The sequence below is a fragment of the Falco punctatus genome, assembly GCF_963210335.1.
Source record: "Falco punctatus genome assembly, chromosome: 3".
Taxonomy (NCBI): Eukaryota; Metazoa; Chordata; class Aves; order Falconiformes; family Falconidae; genus Falco; species Falco punctatus.
The window spans coordinates 48,076,821-48,096,160 of NC_137582.1; the positions used below are offsets into that span (position 1 = coordinate 48,076,821).

A 19,340-nucleotide genomic window follows, 5' to 3' on the forward strand; every position below is an offset into this window, starting at 1 on the left:
TACTAGTGGGGGGAAGCTACAATGTATTTCACACCACTAAAAAAGAAACTGAACACTGCCAAGGAGGTCCTCTCTAAAGTCAACTACTTTCCCTATAAAATCAGGAAAGACTGTGGTATAGCTGGCAGCAAGACAACATGGGATCATCACTGTATGCAGTTGTATGTATGTTTGATCCAGGGCACCTGGCAGAGGGGCGCAAACAGGCCTTTGACAAGGCACTTAAGGCTTTTGCTGTGTCAGTGCAGAAGGAACGGCCGAGCTGAATCCTAGCCTGGTTTCCACTCCTTTGCTTGAGATGGCTGTAGAGGCTGGCTAGGCACGCAGTGTGATGGGGCCAGGGCCCCGTGGGAATGAGGCAGGTCCCCGCCTGCGCCTCCAGCCCTGCCAGTGCCTTGGGCTGGGTGAAGGTGCTGGTATAGTGTGTTAGTAAATGCTCAGGGACAGTTTGTCTCTTGTGGTGAGGCCAACTTAATAGAGCTTGATTTCCTAAACGGTAAATTTCTCCTAAAAGCATTACAAGCACCTTTGAGGCATGAATCCAGCCCCACCGCTTTGTGCTCTGTGTGGGAGCTTGTCTTGATTTGATCTCATAATGAGGAACTGGAATAGGACCTAAACTGTCTTTGGCACTAAGTGAAGTATTTGTTAAGTGTTTGTCCATATTGACCATGGTTCTGAGCTCTTACTGGTGAGGACAGGACAGATGAGATGCAATAACGAGGATGTAGAGCTGATGGACAATGGCTTACACAGTGAAATCCAAACAAGTGTGGAAATTTACTGTGGATTTGAGCAACAGAACAGGGAAATCACTAATATTGATAACTTGCATATTGTAGCCAGAGTAAGGAGACATTGGAACAGGTTTCCCAGGGAAGTGGTTGAGTCACTATCCCTGAAACTATTTAAAAGATGTGTAGATGTGGCACTGAGGGACATGGTTCAGCGGTGGACTTTGCAGCGCTACGTTAACGGATGGACTTGATATTAACGTTCTTTTCCAACCTAAATGGTTCTCTGAGTCTGTGATTCATTTCCCAGGCTTCCATAATCTGTGGCCAGAATAGGGAATCAACTCAGGAAGTCAACTTCATCCCTATCTTGTCATCTGTTTTAATACTTATTTTCAGAAGTGTATTAGTAAAAAAGTAGATTTCTCTGCATCATTTGAAATTAGATAAGTACACAGAAGAAATTAAGTGTGTATACAATAAACTTTTCACCTTTAAAATTACTGAAACAAGGGAAATGCTGTAAATTTAGCTTTTACACTTTTGCTTTGAATTTGAACACTAATCACTAAAGCAAACTGTAGAATATTAAGAAATCACATACATTTGATGACCTGTGGGTAGAAAAAAATGTTTCTTTCTCCAGTGTTAATGACTGGTTTAGTCTGGCCATCTGGCAGCAGACCGACATATATCCCTCTGTTTCGCACTGATTCTAGGCTTACAGATCCAGTTTCCAAATTCTTCTCAATCTTAAAGTGACAGTATTCATCACCTGTGCCCTAAGAAGTTGAAAACAGAAACATAAATTCAACAATTAAATTGATGTAGCTTTGCAAGTTGGATGTTTCTTAAGACTGAAATATTGCTACCTTCTAATAAAATTTCAGATTAACTTTAGGTTCTTCACAACATGTTACATTATTGCACACATACACAGACATTACCCCTCTTTATTTCTTTGTGATCAGAAAGACTGATCACCTAATTTGAGTAAGTGAAAGGCCACATATGAAAGCATTCTGACTTATGTTAGGCTTTAGCAAAAGTTGAGGATATAGTCAAAGGAATTTCTCTCAAACAAATTTCAGAGGGTTATGGAATGTGAAAATATCCATTTCAGAGAACAGAGGATATTTATACACAAATTTGTACACAGCGCAGATTTGCTAATGCTACACAATATAACATGTATTAAATATTTTGTTCTTTTCATGAACTGTAACTCCTAGCATTTTTGCTCTATTTCATAGCACTTAAAAGATTAATTTCAAAGCCTTTACCCAATGAGAACCTCAACATACTTCTTCAAGGACCATGCCCTTTCACAGCAATAAGTTAGCATGTTTGTCGATTTCAAAGCACACAGAACCATGAACGCAAGTGTAGTGGTCATAGTAACATGGGCTGAGACATCAGAGCTCCCCTAGTTTTCAGAATATCACAACTTCCTTCTGGCTAATAACAAGAAACAGAGTTTAACATGTCAGAGAGAAGAGCACTGACTTTCACATATTACACTTTTAATCTCAAAATACACTAAATGCTAGTGAGAAACACAAACTGTACATGAAACACTCCCTTTTATCCAGACCTCCTGGTCCATTGGTGAGGGCACTTCTGAAAAATTAAGATATTCACAAGACCTATATTCAAAACATGGATCAAATATTTCAATCTCTGAAGTGTATTGGAGTCAATGGCAAAACTCTTAGGGACCTCACATCTGAGTACTTACATAGCTCTATTTCATAGTCACTTCGGTCAAACTCCCAAATAAGAATTATGCAAAAATAATTCTTACATAGTTGTGAGAATTTTAACTTGGACAAACAGAATCGCATTGCAAAAGTCGGTGCAGCATGCAGCTGCTTACATCTTAATTATTCTTTAGTGGGTTCTATCATCAATTTATTTAGATTCAGTAACACTTCAAACCCCTGAACACGTTTGTGTTCTGCCACATTCAAAACAATTTTATCAGTTCATATCAGCAAACAGACATAGGATTAGTAAACACTGAGTCTAATGAGTAAATACTAATATCTCGTTCTCTTTTTTGCTCTCAAATTTAAATCTGCAATAGTTACACTCCTAACAGGCAGAGAATATCATAGGTCCCAAAATTAGAATATTTTAACCAACTCCAAGGCTAATTTTATTACTAAATTTACAGGCTACTGGTGAGATATTTCAAGAATAAACTCTATGTGGTTGCCTGACAGGGGGGGAAGTCAGGCTCTTCTTCATTTCAGACAAAACAGAACAATTTGTAAAATCTAGGATGCCAACATCACATCCACATCTTCCAAACTCACACTAGTATAACAGTGATTGTTTAATAACAATTAAATTAGCACAACTGAATCTTGACAGTCATCAACTATCTAGCAACGCATAAATTTTAACTACAACCACATTCTGAATAATTTATAAATATAAGTTCTTTACAAGCAAGTGCCAAATAGACACGACAGCTTCCCTTGCTAGATTTTTCTGTCTTTCCTTCAGAAAATAAAGTTAAAGATGTGAAAAAAATTTAAATCTGAATAATTTTATCCCATTTTATCCAAGCAAGTAGAAAAAGATTCTCTCCTATCATTGACAATTTACTCAAACCATCTGCAGCAGGAAATACAAAAAAAGAACTGCTTACTGTTCCATTACACTGGTCATCTTTGATCTTCAGATACATTCTTGGGTTTCTCACACTTTCAAACATGCAGAGTCCAGAGCCAATTTTATGCACCTTCCAGTAGGATTCCTGCTGCTGCTGACCTGCTCCACTGCAGCTCCCATCAGGTCTAAGGGACAGAGCCTGGCAGAGACTTGTATTGAGCAGAATGATGGCACCATGGTGAAACACACCCTTCAGATCAGAGACAAGAATTCCTTTGTGAACAGCAAGCTTCTGTCCGTATCAAACTTTGATACTAATATTGTTCATATTGGTTTATTTTAAGCACTTATTCATGCATATCCATGTATAAAGCATAGAAGAGTGAGCCCGTAGTAATTCAAGTATATCTCTAGTCTTTGAATATTTGCTGCTTCCTGTGCAGACACTAACCTGAAGAGGGAAAATTCTTCCCTGTTCCGCAGCTTCCCTGCTTTTTATTGTTCTGCAGTGCAGCACAACATTCAGTGCACAAAGAGTGCGGCAGATTAAGGAACTGGTCTGTTTTCAACTTGAGTAATTTCCTGTGCAGCTCTCCCGTATGTACCTACCTTCCTACTTTTTGAAGGTTTACTAAAAGTCTAGAGACGCATGTTTTGCGTGTTACAGCTAACCCTGTATGTATATACCAGCTGCAGTATGGGCACTGTTAGCCCCAGAAGAGCAGCCAAGTGCTGCCTACCTGTTCAGCTGTGGTTTAGCTCCACCCGGTGAAAGAGGATCACTCATTTAGCTTGCAATCCTCTGACATTCGATTAGGTACGATCTGCTTTATAACACTAAATTTTAGAAGAGACTTCTTAACTTCCCTCTGCCCACCTTACCTTGACATGCACAACAAATTCTTGGGAAAATCCAGCATATCCTGTTGTTTCACCAGCTACTTCACCTTGAAGATTGAAAGTAACAGTGTGACCTGGGTTCCTGGCCGACTCAAGAATGGCACAACCATTAGGCTGAAGGTGAACACGGAGCTCACAGCATGTCTTGTCTTTGCTCTAGCATAATCAAAGTAGGAATAATAAATTATATGAACTATATGGCAAAATCCAAACCAGAAAAACATCACAACATGGTTTCTGCATTGTTCAAGTTCCCACAATACTACTGGTCTGATATGAAAACATCTTTATGTTTTTCAGATTTGCAGTCCTAATACTTCAGTCCCAAAATTGTGGACTCTGGAATTTCAAAGCACAGAAACAGTTTATCTTAAGATGACACAGATCTGAGGATAACATGAAAGATACCTGGGTGCCTCAATTGGAAAGAGTCACAGCCTACAAAGACAGTAAGGAAGTATAAAACTGACACAGACAGGAAACAAGCTAACAGTAACTCTTCCCACAGCCGCCCTCCTCTTGCCTCTGTGTTTGTCCTCATTTGTTTATACTGTTCTCACAGAAAATACTTAAGGAGTCGGAAGTTTTACGCAAAAAAACAATGCGCAATCCATGCTTGCCTGTTTGGGTTTGCAGACTCTGTGATCCGTTGTATGAAAGACAATATACACAATACATATTTAAATACTTTAACAACTCCATCATCTTCTCATATTTAAATAAGTCTTGGATTTTAACAAACAAAATACTACTAGTCAGCCCAATAATTTAAAAGAGTTTTGGCTTACATCAGACTGCAAAGAATCAATATTTCTAAGGAAAATTTTCATTTCTAAGGCACTACCTTCTGAAGAAAAATCTTCATACTCAAAACAACTGTCGAGCAAATTCAACGTACTTTTAAAAGTAAAGGAAAAAATGTATGCATTTTAGAAGTGGTTGTAAAACCGGTGAGCCAGCATGTCCTCAAAGCATAATTAGCTACATATCATAACGTCCATTGCAATTTTTGTATCACCTTTTTGTTTTACATTTACCATGTTCATTCCAAGGACATCAAAGTTATAAATGACAACATTTTTCATATTCCCTGGGAAAAGGAACATCTTGCACAACTAAAAATAAGAAAATTGAGATCCAGCTTTTCCATAGGTTGCTCAAAATCATAAAGCATATCAGTAACAAAGAAGAAAAGAGAAAGTTCAGATTTGAGTGCCCAGTTAATAAGCTCTCTATAGCAAGATATACTGCAACGTGACAGACTGTAGGGGGTTCTCTATCACAATTACACTGATGAACACTAGAAAGTCCTGCAAGAAGATCTGACAGTTTGCATGGCAGCCTGAAACTATCACCACTGAGAAACCCAGTCCTACTGGAAATACTCTATTCCCACCAATGCCAATACACATCATGTAGAAGAGGAACGGGACCAGCTTCGACCAGAAATCATTCACTGGGTAAATAAGCGGAAGAATTCAAAAAAGTAAAGGGAAGCACAGCTTCTTCCCTCATCAGTAGAAGAGTTTCATCAGAAAGGGCTAACTTCTAAAACTCCATTCGCCTACTTGTATACTGCAAGTTCTGAGAAAGGCAGACAATAGTAAGACTTTGAAGATGGGATGAAACAAATCAAAACGGATCAAAAAAAAGTCTGGAATATATCAGTTGGCTTATAACAGGCATGTTACTTAGAAAAAGACAGAGAAGAAAAATGGGCATTTAAAAATCAATCCTATGAATGTATCCTTATCAAAAGAAAAAAAGATACTAGGGCATTCCAGGTACTTTGTCACCATGTGGCAAACTGATATAAATTACAGCTTAGAATGACCTGGTATTCCTGCATCAAATCATTTAGTCTGCTAAAAAGTCCTACCAAAGACTAAAAAGTAAACTGTGAGAAAGCAAAGCTCTGCATCTAAATTTGACTATTCATCAGCAATTTCTTAGGTTCAGTTATGAATTCTTAACTCCTTATCTAACTAGAAACACAATTATTTATTACATTAAGAACAGCATTACTTTTAATCATACAATGACATGTAATTATGAAACAGAAGTCAGCAAAAGTATTTCTTACCTTTCCAATTACATGGCCATTGATGAGAGCAAGAGCAAGACATGGCATCTGATTACTGGTGAATATATATATATTTCCTCTTTTGACATTTACATCAAAAAGACCTAAGAGAAAAAAAAACACCCAAATGTTAGAAGTATGAAAGTATATTAATTCATATTTGCATTTAATTACAGTCGATGATTTATCATTTTCAAGGGAAAAGAATGAATTAAGTGTTTAACTCAACAGTTTGACCTCTTTGATCAATGAATCCTCTCATTCCTTCAGGAAAGGGCACCTAGAGACTACTGTCTGTTTCACTGCTTTCAGGAGAAAAACCCTGAGAGCTAATTATAAGGAACACATTTCTTTCTATCAGCATATATGTTAAAAAAAAAAAAAAATCCATAAAAAGGAGCTGAGGACTCCATCATAATGAACGGGACCATGGTAAGGAATTTACACGATAAATAACATGATGTAGGGAACATAAAGCTCTCCTGTAGGAAAAGAGAATTCATTTTCTCTGTATCCATATTAGAATTTGTAAAGCAAATCTTGCAGCTTAGCTCATGGCTTCTAAAATTTTAAATCTGGCTTATTTTCCAAACAATTACTTCTTATAGCTACAAGATACTGATGAAAGCTGAAGTAGTGCCATTTTTATTGTTCTCAGCAGTCACAGCTGATTTTAAACAACTGTTTAACAACCAATACATTATGCAGCTGTCTCTGGAGGACTCCTGTGGTGGCCATAACATAAGATTTTCGGGATATCACTGGAACCATGAGAATCATACAGCCAAGGATCATTGTACCCATCAGAATGATAGTAAAATACAGACAGGGATTCCAGTCCTTGGGGCAAGATCGGGAGGACACGCAACTGTTACAATGAGCCTCTGCTTTCAGATAGAGATAAAGCTTCCTAAGAAATTAGGAAACCCTAAGCAAATTATATCATGATGATGATTTGGTCATCAGCACTTTGAAGGCTTTTGAATTATATTGCTTTAGATCTGCTGAAGACAAATAGTGGTACCAGTATCTGAAATGCAGAGTTTTCTACTAGGAAAGATAGGCAATTTACATCAGAGGACTTTATTACAAAGCACCCACAAGGAAGCAGTGTTCCTAAATGAATATTTAAACAATGTTCCCAAATCAGTGCTTGTGGACTTCTGTTGCACATGACTACTCTAGACGCTTTGTAAAGTACTGCACATAAGTAAAACAAATGAATCTGAAAGAAGGGAGAAAGATGTTGTCCTGAAGGCAGAAGAGTTGCATGGTAGGCGTCTGCATTCATTCTGTACTTGTGTTCCTTTTGTACTCTGAACTACAAAAAAGAATACGTGGTTATTCCTGTGTCACTAACTCTGTTCCTATGATATCAGGGCAACTTTATCATATTGTTCAGAAAAAATCAAGCCCTTTTTGATAACCAGTTTAATTACCAACTATTACTAAATCCTTGGGAAGTTATAGATCACACTACTCATTTTTCTAACTTTCAATCCTAAGTCAGTTTATACCAATTTTGCTTTGATCTTTCTTTCTAATAGATTTAATTATATTTATCATTTTTAACTACTGATATTTAGTAGTTGTGCAGATTTTTGTCTGAAAATACCATTAGAAATGCATTAATTTATAGAAAGGAAAGCACATCTGGATTGAAATCAGGAAATAATCTACAGTGTGAACTTGAATTCTGCCTTTTAGCACATTAAGAACTGTGTGTGTCTAAATGACCCGATTTGTCTAAATCGGATCAGATACATCAACTGAAGACACAACATTAATGAGCAGCAAAGGTGTGCTTACTGCATCAGTACAGGTTAGAGACCAAATTGCTACAAGCAGGTAGTTTGGTCTGTCATGAAGTAATTCACAGTTTGTGATCCTAAATGGATCTCCTTGGAGCAGGGACACTACTACTCTGTGCAACTGCTTTCAGGTATTCCAGACACATGCAAATCCTACACCTGTAGGTAGGAGATTTGAGTTATTCAACATTTAAGTCACCAAATACTTTGAACTCAAGCACAAAAACTGCTAACAAATAAGGAGAACTTTCGTAAAAGAGTAACACCCACTTTCAATGTTTGTAATATTACTGATCTCCCGTGTCGTATTTTTGAGTTTTCTGGTGCAGATTTTCTGAGGTGCTTTCATATGCTATGCTAAGGAGTGTTGATTGCACTGCTTTCCATGCACTCTTTGGTGCGTCCTGAAATATTCCGTTATATCACTTCCAAAAAGATACGTGTAACATCCCTGGGAAGATGTCAGAAACACTAAGCAGTTCTAACACTACAAAGATAACAAAAATGTGTGCTTAATATGATATATATTACAGTTAAGTGTTAGTAACACATTACTGTGGAAGATGATAAAGAGAAGGAACTGGAAGACTGCCATTAAAATCAATTACAAGGATGGAACAAAATGAATTTATATACACATACACAGATATATACATATATACTCCCTTTTAATGAACTATACTGGTAAATATAAAGTTGTTAGTTTAGATGGATCTAGTTACAAAAAACTGCAGTTGTCCTTGCCATGACAGTTCCATGGAAGCACTAAACTGCAGATGGCAAGTGTTTCTGTTTGGTAAAGGAAAGCCAGTGACAAGATACCATATGAGAGAGATTTTATTTTATTGTGTCTTATATGTAAACCAAGCATATAATTTCTGAGATCTTATATCCATTAACATATGTAAATATTTTAAGCAAGGAAAATGTTAATTATAATTATCTGCTCTTATTCATTACAGGAACCACTATAAAAGATCACAAAGAACTATAAAGTCCTCCTTCTTGTATCTTTTATACATACATTCACATGAAAAATACTTTACCATATTTGTTTTTCTTGTCACCAAGAGCATCAACTTTGCTGTCTGGACTGAGGCAAATGAAGCCACGGGTGAGCCTGTTGTAAAATTGAAGTGTATTGCCTGTCTGAAATTTCCACTTTTCGGCAGCCCACTAGTTTTGTAAACAACAAGCAGAAAAGACTTATGAGAAGGTGATACACAGGAATTTGACATACATAAGAACAGCAGACCCGATTTCATTCAAAACATAATTTGAATGGTTTAAATGAAAAGGTACATTCTTACAATGTCTTGTCTCTTGAGTTCCAGCTCTTGTCCTGTACAGATAAAAACCATGTAATTAATTTGCAGCGCATCTTCATTCCATTTGATGCAGTTGCAGTGAGGTTGGGTACCTCTCCCCACCAATTTTTACTTACTTCCTGGAAACGTGCTGGCATCTGTCACAGTCAGTTCTCTAACAATGTTGCCATCATCCTGGCCCTCGTCCAGCCACCTGAAAACCAAAACACATTTCAGTAATATAAGCTTGACTGGCAACTCCCACAATACTGTATACATGCCAGTTGCACACCGATACTTCCTGTTCTATTTATTAAAGTCTCAAGGCTGACAAACAGCAATACAAAAATCCAGCTTCAGTGAAAAGAGATTCACTGTGGCAAAAATAGTTACGTATGTCTGTTCTTGTTTTCCTGGATGGAGGTACAAGGGCCTAAGCCAATTACTACAAATCAGAGAACTCATATTGATCCCAGATCAATAACAAAAGGTGCAGCAGTCATGATGTTTGTTCTTCCTGCCTGCAAGAAGGCCACAGCAGGATGCAAATTGTTTCATGCCCTGAAAATCCCCATACAAGGAGGAAAATCCAACACTGGCAATATTTTTACTGTGTTTGAACTATACTTTTACAATGCCTTTGTACTTGCTTCACATCTACTTACATAAGTCTAACTCCACTTGAGTCAGAAGGATTAACACACTGTGAGAGCAAGATCAGCAAGCACAGCGTCAGGCTCTAACAATAACTAGCACATATCCTGTATTTTTCTGCCTGAAATGGATTTGAACTCTCCCTAAATTATGCATGAAGCTAGCATTATAGATCTCTTCATAGCAGTTCATCTCATCTAGAATACAGAATCAAAATTAGGTCAGGCAAAGATGAGGTGCTGTATCTGATAGGCAGAAAGCCGTTACTCACACATAAATCAGTTTCAGTGTGCATATTGCTCACTCTGAGCTGTCTCAGGCAGTTATTTATTCACTCAGAGAAGTGAGAGAAGGAAATAGAATTGGGGTGCCACTGGTAAGCTGCAGCTAGATTCATACGTGACTGGACTTTACCATTCCTGATAATTGCACTGATCTTTATCAATTACAATTTTTCCATAAGGTGTTGAGAATTAATCAGGCATAGATAAAATTAGAAACGAGCTACAGAACAGAAAACTCAGAGCAGCAGCATCTGCAGGAGAGAAGGAGGGGAAGTTAGAATCACTTCAAATTACAATACAGCTCAGTGGCAGGCTGCAAGGCAAATGAGAAAAAGAGATGTGGTCAGATAGCTGCGTTTGTGATAGCCATTTCACAAGATCTTAAAGTCTGATATTGGGCGTGTTGAACCCCAGGTTAATCTCCACACTAACTTCAGCAAAGTGGGATCAGTCTGCTAGAGACAGCAACCCACTCTTCTGAAAAGCCTTGCATTGCATGACATGGTAGGTGCGGAATGCATGGACCTGCTGGTGTCAGATCCAAGGTGCTGGATGTGGGGAATGTGTCAAAAACAGCTTGAATAGTTCACTAGGCACAAGAACAGAAATCCAGGCAGAACTCTTTATTGCTTTTTCATTAGCTCGAATACACCAGGTGTTTGGGGCAGGAACAACTCAGCTGTAAAAAGAATCAGACCATTTCAGCTCACTTTTTAGGAAACACACATTACTCTTGACAGGGCATTTCAGAGGAAAAAAATATGAGTCATTACAAATTTATTATAAAACTAACCCAAATGAAACACCACCAACCTTCGACAAAGAAAAGTATAATCCAAATCTGTTGTAGGATCCTTGATTACAACTTTGTCCAGAAACCAGCCATTTCCTTAGAACAAATTGGGGGGAAGAAAAAAAAAGTTAGTTCATGAGAAGCAGATAGATTTAACGAAATTTGACTTCCCTTGGCTTTCTCTTGTCTACTGGAACTGCAAACTCTGCAGCTCCACTGGCAGGTTCCTAGAGTCACATCTTCCCTGATGGCTGGAGAGAAGACAGTACCTTTTCTAGGTGCTGTAGAGCTTGCTTATGGCCAGCAAGCTGCTAGATCCTTCCCTGGCTGTCAAGGTCCTATGTTTAACATAGTCACTGTATAAGACTGGCTTGTTTTGTCAATCGAAATATCAACAAGATTAGATAGAAGCTTATCATGGCTCAGAATAAGTTACTATGTTTTACAGTATTTAAGCTCAAGAGTTCTAAAAACAGGTCTTGTGACTACAAGTAATTTTGGTTTCACCATTAATCGGGTGTCTAATGACAAGGTAGTGTAGCCAAAATCTCCAACTGCATCTTTACAGTGTAACCAATAATGCAAATCAACCTAAAATTATAATAGCCCATTTTATCTATAACACAGACTGCACAAAACATATTCAATGTCTTATGCAGAAACTCCTCCTCTTCACAATTTTTCCATAGGAATTAGTCAAAAATGACAGAAAAGCAGTAGACTATGTCCTTAACATAGCGGTTGAGAATATAGTGGAAGTGAACACAAAAATATTTGAAATCTTTGATGATACAATAAGGTAGCCATGCTACTTGAACAGTTTCCTTAGAATCCTTTGTCTTTCACTCATAAAATGTTTCCATACATTTAGTTTTAGAAATACATATTGTATTTTCAAGAAAAGGTTCATAACTTTGCAGGCTGTATTCAGTGACTATATATGGAGATTTTCTGACCTGATCCAAGACCGTTGTGTCCTATAACAATCTTGTATAAATGTCCAAGGTGCACAGCTTCCACAGCAAAGATGTCAGTCTGTAATCAATCAAAAAAATTTCAGTAAAATCTAAAAAGCACCGCATTCTTCAGCCACAGAAACCCCAAAGACCCATAAACCCACAGAACTCATCTGTGAAGGTCATCCTTTGAAATATCAGCTAACGATAAACCAAGAAGGACATGTTTCTTGAAATAAAAGTAAGCAAGCCTGATCACTTTGCTAATGAGAGTAGTTCCATTCAAATGGGACCAGAGTCAGAAAAGAGAAACCTGCTGAAATTAAAAATCACATCAGATTTCAATGTTAGCAATGCAAATATAAAATGTAGTTTCATTTTCTCTTCACTTATTAAATCAAATTTTTAGAAGAATTAAATCCAGAAGTACACAGCTTATCTATTTTATAAATGAAAATTCTGACTTCCAAAAGCACTGGTATATCTTTAGAAAGTATTTTTCGTTTAATTATGAAATTTTGGGAAAATATTGGAATACAGTAATTATCTCTTTTCCAACTGCACCTTGCCTAGGATAACTACCCACCTAAGAGAGAAAAGCCAGCCAAACAGAAAATGCCCTGTCTTTTACTTACTTGTCCTTTTAAAAATTTCTTGGATTTCTGTGACCTGAGCAGCTGTCTTGATCCTGTATCGCCTCTTTCTCCATAGACAGAAATATAGACATCAGCCTCTGTTCCAGCATTCCACAGTTCTCCTGTTGTCACATGTACTTCATAGACAGTCACTGACAATGAAAGATGACAACCTTTCATGTCACAAACATGGTTATAGTTACAGCAGCACCTAGTGTGAATAGGCCTGTAGAGCCCAAATACCTCTGCATCAAGGACAGCTAGAGTATAAAGCCTTAAAAATCCTATTCAATATTAAGTAAAATAATGTACAAACTTGTTTTGGTGTTATGTTTATGTTTTTTTATCTCAGACTATCACCATGGGGAATGCAAACCAAACTGAACTTTTTAAATGCACAATAATATGTCTTTGCCCTGCAGAACCATTTGAAATAATCATAAAGTTGAAAAGTAAATAACATAAACCCCAGATTAGCCTCACCATAAGTGACAAGATCAAAATTCCAACAAACAGGAGCCATTAATAATTTGAATGCACTGGTTAACCAAGCAAGCAAAAATCTAGACCATACTTTCAGTTTTCTAGGACCTTCAGAACTCAGAAAGCTGCATTGTTTTATTATTTTAGTGATTCATGCAACAGGATAGCATAGACTTCATTTAAAGACTTTCCATATGGAATGTAACAAAGACTGTAAATGTGGGAGAAAAACAAAACCTTGACTTAAATTCAATAAATATTATTTTATAGAAATGGATAACACAAAATTAAATTTGTGTCAAAATTCAATGACACTGGAGTAAAAACTATGATACATAAAAATATGTATCAATAGAAAACTGTGGTTATTAAAATGCAGACATAGGATCTCCATAAAATTCAGAATTTGGATAAAAGTAAGCATTTATAATCTTCAGCAGAAACATGGTAAAGGCAAAGTTTACATCAATATACAGTGTCAATATTTTGGTAGACCAAGTGAGATACAGAGAGATCAAAAGGGGAAGAAAAAGCTTCACTTTCTGGGACACAAGCTCTTCTTCCAGATGTAGATGTCCTCATACTTCTCTGTTTTGCAAGTCAAAAAGATTCTGGACCTTTTGATCCAGACCAACATCAACATTATCATCATTCAATTATCAGTTTCCACTTGAAATATGTTATGAAGCTTGACTGTAATCTTCTGCAGAAAGTTGCTCCCACATCTCACTCTTCTGATGGACAAATACCTTCTTTTAACAACCAGTCAAAATTTCTTCATAATCAGTCCACATCTGCAATTGTGCTAAGTGGCCAGTCAATATTTACAGCTTTTCCCTTGACACTTATTTTTTTATTATTATTTCACATTTATTTACATGGCATTTGTATGCAGGTTACTTCACAAGCTGTCTTTGAAGAATTTAGTTTGAATAGTTCTAACAAACTAGGTAAAACTAAGCATTATGCAAAGATTGTTTTAATGTGCCCACACAGAAAACTAGTGGTAATTTTCTTCTAGCATCAGAGCTAACTCATTTTGAGATGGTGCCCGGGTAACTCAACTCCACTGAAGTATTATACCATAGACATATGCTACTAACAACTCCAGCATAGGGGCTTAAGACAGCTAATAAAAATTCAAGCAAATTTCACAATTTTTTTACATTTGTCTCTACCTCTTATAAGCCTAGGGGATTATCCCAGCTTTATAATAACTGAGTGTTTATAATGCTTATAGCTTTTATCCTAGGAAATAGTACTCTCAGTGGAATACAGCTGCATCAGGGGAAGTTCAAATTGGACATTAGGATAAGGTTCTTCACCAAGAGGGTGGTCAGCCACTGGCACAAGGTCCCAGGGAAGCGGTCACAGCACCAAGCCCATCAGAGTTAAAGGAGCATCTCAACAACAATTTTAGTCATATGGTTTAGTTTTAGCTAGTCCTGTGAAAAGCAGGAAGTTGGGCTTGATGATCCTTGTGGTTCCCTTCCAACCTGAGATATTCTATGATTCTTTCCTTTAGATATTCTATGGAAAAGTGTGCAGAGCAGAGATTAAAAGAAGGAACTGTATTATTTGTCTATTTTTGTTTGTAAGCATAGAACATTACATTTGTAAACACACCTTTCTGAAATTAGAAAATGTAAAGGTTAAGACTATTTAATAATTTTATTTCTTTCCCCTATGTCTATGAGTTATGAGATAGAACAAGGAGGTGAAACATGTATGTTTTTTCAGATCAGATATTACTATTTGGACAAAAGCCAGCCGCATTTAAGGAACAGAAGCTTTTGATAGTCTTTAGTCAGCAGCATAATCATGTACTATTTTTTCCCAGAGTACACCTGTCTCAATACTCAAAATAGCTTTCATTTAGCAACTGTTAATTAACATTGTATTTTACCCACATCATTTACTATGTCACCACCTCATCTATGTAATTCCCCAAACTTTTTCTTTACAGCGCCCACATGAACGGTTACTGCATGAAGAGACCATGGCAGAGGCAAAGAATTCATTTCTCCAGACCAACAATTCCATGTTTAAGACTACAACAATCCTCTATTTCTACACTTTCCGCCTTCTTTAACTATCTACTTCCCAGTTTCTGTAAGAAAAAAAGCAAAGGTCCACCAGCCACCAAACACTGTGTAACTCTGATTTACCTCAAGCATTTAATTAAAGATCGCATCATAAAACACGAACGGAATGGGACAAAAGTAGGATGGTTGAGGATAAAAAGCCAAAGGAATGGTGCTTAGCCTCCAGCATTACAATGTCTCTATGTAATACTCCTTAACAGTTTAATTCAGACGTTTTTCCTTTGAATAAAAAAGGCTGTTAAATCAGAAAGTGTTTCAGCCTCTTTTTATTCAGGAATTGGTTTTAAAGTGCCTCTCATCATCTCTCAGTCTGAACCCAGGCCTCTTCACTGTTCTGTTATCAAACTGTCTTCTCTGAAGTTAAAAGCTATGTTCTCTTTTCACTGTCTCATGCAGAAATATAATATTGGCAAAAAAGACACAGAGGTTGTCTTTCAATTACTAAGTTAGAGATGAAACTGCCTTCTCCAAAGCCTTCAGCATGGTCTCTCTTACACTGAGGCTGGCAGAAACGCACAGTTCTTTTCTTCCTCTCTTGTGTGAGGGAGAAATTGTTAACTGCAAAATGCAGATTAAGAGGATGGTTTAAGTGTGCTGTTGTACTTTACAATGCACCAAGATTAATTGATAAAGGTATAAAGAAAGATTTTTATTATCTCAGAAATAAAGAAACAACCTACTCAGAAATAAGAGCCAGAAAATCAGAAGGTGGGTAAGGTCAGTGTCCCAGAATATTAAGCAAAAGAACATTTGGGGAAGAATAGATACTGTAAGTAGGGGAATATATTTAATATAACATGTTAATGATCATTAATTAACATTTATTTAAAGGGGCTGTGTATGTTTGGTTTTTATACCAGTGTGCTTGTATGCCCCCCTACACTAATATCAAAGTCTGCTGACCAGAGAGACCAAACCTACAAGGAAGTAGGCTGTCTCTAAGGCTTTTCATGCCCCCAAGGGTATAAAGATCTTAACCACTCAAGATCAAAAATCATTGTGATTGGGGTGGACCAGCCTCTCTCTACAGCATTTTATGAGCCATTTATAGCTGCTGATAATGACATCACTGGAAAAAATCTCTTCTATTCTTTTTCTCTTGACATATTAATGAGGCACAAACCTGGTTTTCTTCTCTTCCTTTCAGGTGCTTAACCTCAGTGCTCAGTCATTATAGATAGGCATAAATACAGCTCCAGGCCACCCAGCTCTTTATTACACGAGTGATTGTCCCATGGTGTGATTTCCTACATCCATGGGCCATTTTCTGGACTTCTGCCCCTCAATTTCATTTATATCCTCTTCCTCTAGTCTGCACCCACAACAGCTGTTACTATATCAATTTTCCAAGATCAATACAAAATATCATAAGCATACTCTCAAGCATTGTTATAGTATTGAACATTCTGAAAAAGGGGTTCTGTATTTTTCACTTTGTAGTAGAACCTTGAATGGAAGTTTCTCTCATCCCATTAATCTTGTGTTCTGCAGCTGGTATTATTTTGGGGGGGAAGAGAAGATAGGAGGGTGTAGAATCTGTCCCAAGTGGATCTTACTCTAGTGAAAGCTCCAGCACGAGTAATACCAGTGGTGTTATGACTTTCCCCCCTGTAACATCACACCCTACAGGATGGGAATCTGCCCCAGCATTCTTCTTGCTCCCTCATCCACATCTCTCCTAGGATACACTGATCTTGCTTTGCCTTTGTACTTTCTTTAGGCCAGAAAAGAATATCATTGGGAGAAAGGCGAAAAGCAAGCACAAACTTTCCACGTCCTTCCCACTCCTGAAGCAGAGAGACCACAGAGCAACAACAGCCAGCATGGGTGACAGGGATTGGTGTAGTATAACAGTGTAACAGCAGCAACACCCAATAATTTTCTTATTTGGCATCATTCACCTTTAGAATTACAATAGTCTTTATGTGAGTGATGGAGTTCTTAACACTTTCAGCCTTCTGAAATATTCTTAAGAGTTTTGTTCCACACCCAGCAATTAAAAGTATTCTGGAAGCCTGTCTTAGCCACTTACAAGAAAGAAAGAGCAGCTACGATATTCATACTGGAGCTATAATCCTCAGTTACTGAAAACTGTTTTTGATCTGACTCATGTATGATGGCTTCATGGTAGTTACACATGTGAGCTGCCTTTACTATTGCCTCTTTTTTAAATCAATCACAAATGCTGAAAATCATACCAAAGACAAAGCCTTTTTGAAGGACCTGTGAAATTCAAAGCATTAAAGACTCTCCAATCTCCTTTCCATTGATTCTTAACCTTTCACCTGAGTATGCCCAGTAAACACAGGAAAAATAACAGAGAAAATGTGTTGTGGCAGCCAAAAAGTAGTAGCGGGCCTGATGGAAAACAACAAACTGACCTCTGTCGGCATCAGTCTGTGGCCTGACTTAGCCGATGTGGTATTTTGCCTACCTGGAAGAACAGGCTGACCCTGCTGTAAAACAGGAAGCTCCACAGATATTTCCCCATCAGCCTGGTCCCAGGCCAGCCATCGATGTGCAGGGAAAGAAAACTGCTCCCCTGACAAAAGGTTCAGCAACTGCACCTAAACAGAACCAAGAATTACAGTTTATGTTGCTGATATCAGCCCAGATAGAACAGAATGTGAAACATGGGCATGCTGTCGAAATCTTTGCGTGTAGAACTCTGTGGCATAATCACAGAACCCTGGGTTTGGGGCATGTCTGCTCCCTGGATACAACTGCTCCAATCTGACTTCACTCAGATTTGAAAATTTGGGGCACAGTAACTCAAGTGCAGCCAAGAAACAGGGTTTGTCAACTCAGGTGCAGTCCCACAAAATATAGCTATGTTATTCCAGCTGGTACATCCACACGGGCTGGCACTAGGTGGCATGGCTTACCAAACGCGGAAGTTCTTACTGGGAAGCTTGCAGTTCTATTCCTTTAACTGATTTTCTTATCAGAACAAGAATTAAAGGAACAGGTTTTAAGTCTTTGACACCACTTGTGACAGAAATAAACCATGAAAGTGCTAGCACAAACACCAGTCTGCCCACACAATTTCCTTCCCTGCCCAACTTTTAGCATATAGCAGCAAAAGGACCACATGCACACCAGCTGAAGAAGGGAAGGAGGTTTAGTTATTTTGTAATTCAAAGTGTTCCTTAGTAAGCACCTCAGAGGCTGCTGTGTATCAGAGTAGTCCCTGATTATGCTAATTTATACTAGTAATTACACTAGATTTTGGACCAGTAGGGAGAAGCAAAGACACTCCTACCTGTAGTTTCATCCCTTCTCGGTGCTTTGCAGAATCTAACCTCCATAATTCTAATACTGACCAAGTTTGGAATTACTGGAAACATTTTTTTTTTCCTTTTTTACTGATTGAATACTAAACTTTAAAGAAAGACTAATCTTGTGTGAAAAATGTAGCACATCTCAGCCTATCAACATCTACTGATAGATCTTGAAAAGGGAGCTTGGATTAGCAAAGCAGCACCTTTGTGGATATTTTCAGGTCTGATACCATCTCAGTACAGAGATAGACACAGAAACCATGAGGGACTGATGGACGACTAACATGCCTAGCTACCAGAAAAGCTCTGAGCTGTAGAGCACACTTAATTTCAGATCTTCCAAAGAAACATAGGTTTTCCAAGGAATAATGATGTTAAGCATCTGACAACCCTGCTGGTGGTTGTTTCTCTTTATGAAGTCTAGAAATCAGTGGCTATACTCCTTTGGCTCTCTACCATACAAAATGCTAGGTTAATTGTAGAGTGTCTTTGGTTGAATATATTTATTTAACTTGCCGCTCCAAGTTGCAGAGAGGGAATGACCTAACCCTGGCCATTTCCTTCATGAGTCACTCCCTAAAAACTTTGCCCTATGGATTTAGATTTGGAAGGGACACAAAATTTGTAAGCCAATAATCAAGGGAACACACTGAAGCGTTGAATCCTTCTTTTGAAGTTTTACTGTTGATTTCAAT

General features: G+C 37.7%; 1 protein-coding gene across 1 annotated transcript in view; it reads right to left on the minus strand.

Moving 5' to 3' along the window:
• Window positions 1-19,340, minus strand: part of LOC308060261 (lipoxygenase homology domain-containing protein 1-like) — a gene marked incomplete at its 5' end in the record, with an annotated part of 211,124 nt that overhangs the window by 170,185 nt on the left and 21,599 nt on the right. The window contains 11 exons of the mRNA XM_080378728.1: window positions 1,339-1,516; window positions 3,391-3,603; window positions 4,236-4,409; window positions 6,337-6,440; window positions 9,194-9,323; window positions 9,458-9,489; window positions 9,592-9,668; window positions 11,206-11,281; window positions 12,142-12,220; window positions 12,777-12,928; window positions 17,799-17,931. Of these exons, the coding sequence (XP_080234854.1) occupies window positions 1,339-1,516; window positions 3,391-3,603; window positions 4,236-4,409; window positions 6,337-6,440; window positions 9,194-9,323; window positions 9,458-9,489; window positions 9,592-9,668; window positions 11,206-11,281; window positions 12,142-12,220; window positions 12,777-12,928; window positions 17,799-17,931 (1,348 nt within the window). The remainder of the gene's footprint in view (window positions 1-1,338; window positions 1,517-3,390; window positions 3,604-4,235; window positions 4,410-6,336; window positions 6,441-9,193; window positions 9,324-9,457; window positions 9,490-9,591; window positions 9,669-11,205; window positions 11,282-12,141; window positions 12,221-12,776; window positions 12,929-17,798; window positions 17,932-19,340) is intronic.